General features: G+C 58.8%; 1 protein-coding gene across 1 annotated transcript; it reads right to left on the reverse strand.

Moving 5' to 3' along the window:
- Positions 1-218: 218 nt before the first annotated feature.
- On the reverse strand, positions 219-3,497 carry DQ04_06641010 (hypothetical protein; the record flags this gene model as incomplete). Its single annotated transcript, XM_009314807.1, has 1 exon — positions 219-3,497. One exon carries the CDS (start codon positions 3,495-3,497, stop codon positions 219-221), a length of 3,279 nt encoding a protein of 1,092 aa, XP_009313082.1.
- Positions 3,498-3,999: the final 502 nt, after the last annotated feature.

Below are 3,999 nucleotides of genomic sequence, written 5' to 3' on the forward strand. Positions count from 1 at the left end.
TGGGGGAACAGTCCACAATACGCTACCCAGTCACACGGAAAGCCAAAAAAAGGCCTCGAGGTGAGGAAAGGAAACAAAAAGAATGAAACTTTGGGGATGAGGGGAAATATATGGGGAAGAATTCGGGTCAAGCAAATTAGTTTTGTGGCATCACCAGGAGCAGCAGCAGCAATGACGTCCCATTCATTGCTTGTCTCTTCTTGCATTCTCGGTGACATCTAGAAGCGCATGCGCGGCTTCTGTTCCGTATTTCCATCATTCCCCCGCTGCTGCTGCTGGGGAGGCACCGGTGACTGCGCCCGTTTATTCTCCCCAGTCCTCTCTGGATCATTGATGGTTACCACTCCTCCAGCATTTTGACGTCCTGCTGCGCCGGCGCGCGACTTCGACGACTCTGTTGGTCTCATCCACAGCTTCGCCACCCCACGCCCCACTGGGCATGTGGTGCGTTGCGCCCCCGTGTCTGCCTCTGTGCATTGCGCTGCTGGACCCTTTGTGGTAGCGCCGCCCCCAGCACCTGCTGCTGCTGCTGCTGCTGTCACAGGGAGCGGCGGGGCGAAGTTCCGTACACAGCGCACACGGCTGGCGAATTGCAGCGTGGTCATCGTCTCGGCGGTATTATTCTCGTACGGCGGGTCACTTGGAGCCACGCACGCGACCAGCACGGTCTTACTGCGGCTGCCAATCACGTCTTGGAGGAGCCCCGTGAGCATACTGTTGCGGTACGGGACGTGCGTCATCCCTGCACCAACAGCAGCTGACGCCGCGGTGGAAAGCGTCGCCACCACGTCGCCCAACGCCGAGAGGCTCTTGTTGATGTGCCGCGCCTCCAACAGACGATCCCCGACACTTTGCGACTTTGCGATGCGCTCCGACCCTGCCAGGTCGACGAACACCAGCTTGCTCTCCAACCGCCGGTAAGCGACCGACGCGGTGGCCGTTCGTCCACCGCCACGCTGCACGACGCTGCGGCGCCGCTGCGCGAGGTGGATGGTGAAGATTAGGTGCGAGCGGCTCGAGGTGGCATTTTGCTGCGTCGCGTGCACTTGCCGCCGCGAGGCGCCTTCGCGCAGTACCCGAACTGCATCGCAGGCATCACGCACGACGCACTGCGTGAGACCGACAACGTACATGCGGCCGTCCTGCCCAATCTTTACGCTGCGCTGCGGCGCGACACACGCCGGCCCCCGTGGCTCAGCGGTGTTTGCGCCGCCAACGTAGAACGTTGGCACAACGACCTGCGGCGGTGCCAGCAGGTCGTGCACCTTGTCATTGTACATCTCAAGCAGGCTGCAGGAGACCTCAAACATGGACGCGGAGGCTTCACCGTCACCGGGCGATAGTGTTGCCGCTTCCGCCGCTGCTTCTGCGCGGAGATGCTGGAACAGCACGCGGATGGTGCGCGGTACGATGCCATCGTCGTCCGCTTCCAATTCCTCCTCCTCGTTGGGTGCCTCTTTGCTGTTGTCATTGTTGTTACTATGGTGTCTGACGCCAGTATTATTATCATTACCGTTGATTTTGCTGCTGTTGTTGTTTTTATCGGCGTCATCTCTTGTCAACGATGATGTGCCCTGCTGCTGCTGCTGCTTCTCTTTCTCCTCCTCCTCCTCCTCCTGACCCAAGATGGTGTATGTCTTGCCACTTCCCGTCTGCCCGTACGCCAACACTGAGACGTTGACGCCCTCGCAGGCAAGTTGAACAAGCGGCGCGACTTCGCTGAACACCTCCTTCTGCGTCGCACTCTCCGCAAAGACGCGGTAAAAGTTGAACTGCCGTGCCCCCGTGTACGGTTCCGTGATTGTAACCGTGTTGCGCTGCCCGTCAGCCACCATGCGTGCCTCATCTGCTCTGGAGGAAACTCCTCCTACTGCCTCTTCTACAATGATGTGCCGCTCGCGCAGAATGCGGAGCGGCGGCCGCACCCGCACAAGCACGCGGATGTGTCCCTTCATGTCCTCAAGTATAAGCGCCATATCGAGTCGTCTGCGCAACTCCTGCGCCAGCCGTCGTTCCAGCGCGGCGTTCTCGCGCAGGAGGAGTTCGTTGTGGTACGCCACCCCCATATTGCACAGCGCCGCCCGAAGCTGCTCCTCAGGGAAGACGGATTCACCGTTCTCGCTGCGCGCGTGCTGCAGCTCCGCGAGGAGGGCACTGAGCTGCTGCCGTGCCTGCTGCTCAGACTTCTCCAGCTGCCAGACACGCCTCTGTGACGAGGCGAGCTCCTGCTGCAGCGCCTGCTTTGTCGTCTCATCACGCACATGCAGGGCAAGGAGGTCGCTAACATCGTCCTGCAGCTTCTCCACTAGTTCCACAAGCTCAGCTTCCCTGCCGCACGTCGGCGCTGAGCCACTACATCTCTCTCCACCAGCAGTAATATATCCTCCCCGTGATAGCTCCCCCACTCGTTCTTCTTCATCCTCTTCTCCGCTTATCATGTGAGCACCGCCAGGACCCATACCCGGTGGCGTTGTACCTCTTTCGGCGCCTGCGTGGGAGTATGTGTCGTAATAGTGCGCCCCTTGAGCGACTGTGTCGAGCAAGACCGCCTTGATGTCGACGCCACTTGGGGACGGCAATGACGGCGACGTGGGCACCGTCTTCTTCGCCAAAATCTCTTCAAAAAAGTCAGTGAAGCCGTCGTCGATGCCGCGGGTGTGCCCGCCCATAACACTACCATCCGACACGTCACCCACCGCGGAGTGACCTGGAAGGACCTCACCACCGTCGTTGCCGCCATCGGCGTTGTTCTTGTTGTTGCTGCTGCTGCTGCTGTGGCTCCAACCAGCCGCCCTTGAGAAGACTTGAGAGCGCTTCGCCTCTTCGTACAGTTGCGCCTGTAGTGCTCGCTGCCGCTCGTTCAGCTCCACCGCGAGAGGTGCCTCCGATGCTGCATCAGTGAGTTGCTGCAAAACGCTTGTCACAGACGCAGGTTCAACAGTAGCAGCAACAGATGCGATTTCCTCCTCTCCAAAGTTGCTGTTTTTACCACCGGTCTTGCTCTCGACCTGCTTCTGCGGCAACTCGCCGCTTGGGCACATCTTCAGCACCGTCTGTGGCGTAATGCCGAGTTCAGCACACCTGGCATCATCCCTATCGAGCAGCACCTCATCACCAACCCAGAGATCAAAGGAGAAGGGTGGCTTTCCTGCGGCACTGCTGAGCGTCTTGCGTATTTTGGAGACCTTTAGCCTGGAGATGTCGTCGGGGCGCAGAAAGACCTTGTAGCGGCGGCTGTCCGTCACGTCTAACACCGAGAAGAAAACCTTGTCCTGTTGGTAGTTGTTGTCAGCATCATCGTCAGAAGCAGGAATTGCTGTTGTTGTTGTTGTGGTGGTGGTGGTGGCAATGTTACTGGTAGTAGACGGAAGAGTCGGTTGAGAGGGTAGGGCATTGCTACTGTTGTACCACCACTCCTGCCCTTGCTGCATCGGCGTGCGGCTGTAGCCGCGATACGCAGCAACACCCAATTCATCGTCCTTCTCCTTGTTGGCCATTCCCCCCGCACGCCCGAGTTTATGGGACATATATTTCTTCCACCTCTACTATTCTCAAATGTAAACACAAAGACACGTATGTAGGTATGTGTGTATGTGTATGCGTCTTTCTTTCCCCATTAGCTAAAGGCGTTTACCTTCTCTCTAGTCGGAGCAGAGGGGGTGGGGGCACCCGCTACAGCAACCGCGACGACAAGACAGGGGCGAGGGAAACACGAAGAGGCAACGTGGGCACTTGTTTGTGCGTGACGCCCTAAACACCGCCACCCACGAGGAGACGCACGGACACAAAACACAAACAAAACGAGACTTCTTGCATTTTTTTTCTTGTTTTTCTCTTATCTTCAGCTTCGCGTCGTTGCTGCTCACTTCGGCACACCGCCACCACCACCGCGTTGCTGCTGGTAGTGGTGCCGAATTGCCGCGTGCTCCGGCTGCTTGCGCCGCTCCCGCCACCGCTCGCCGAACGCCCCCTCCGGCTCCTCGTCCTCGCCGCGCGTGT

This window comes from Trypanosoma grayi (genome assembly GCF_000691245.1).
Source record: "Trypanosoma grayi strain ANR4 Tgr_664_V1, whole genome shotgun sequence".
Taxonomy (NCBI): domain Eukaryota; phylum Euglenozoa; class Kinetoplastea; order Trypanosomatida; family Trypanosomatidae; genus Trypanosoma; species Trypanosoma grayi.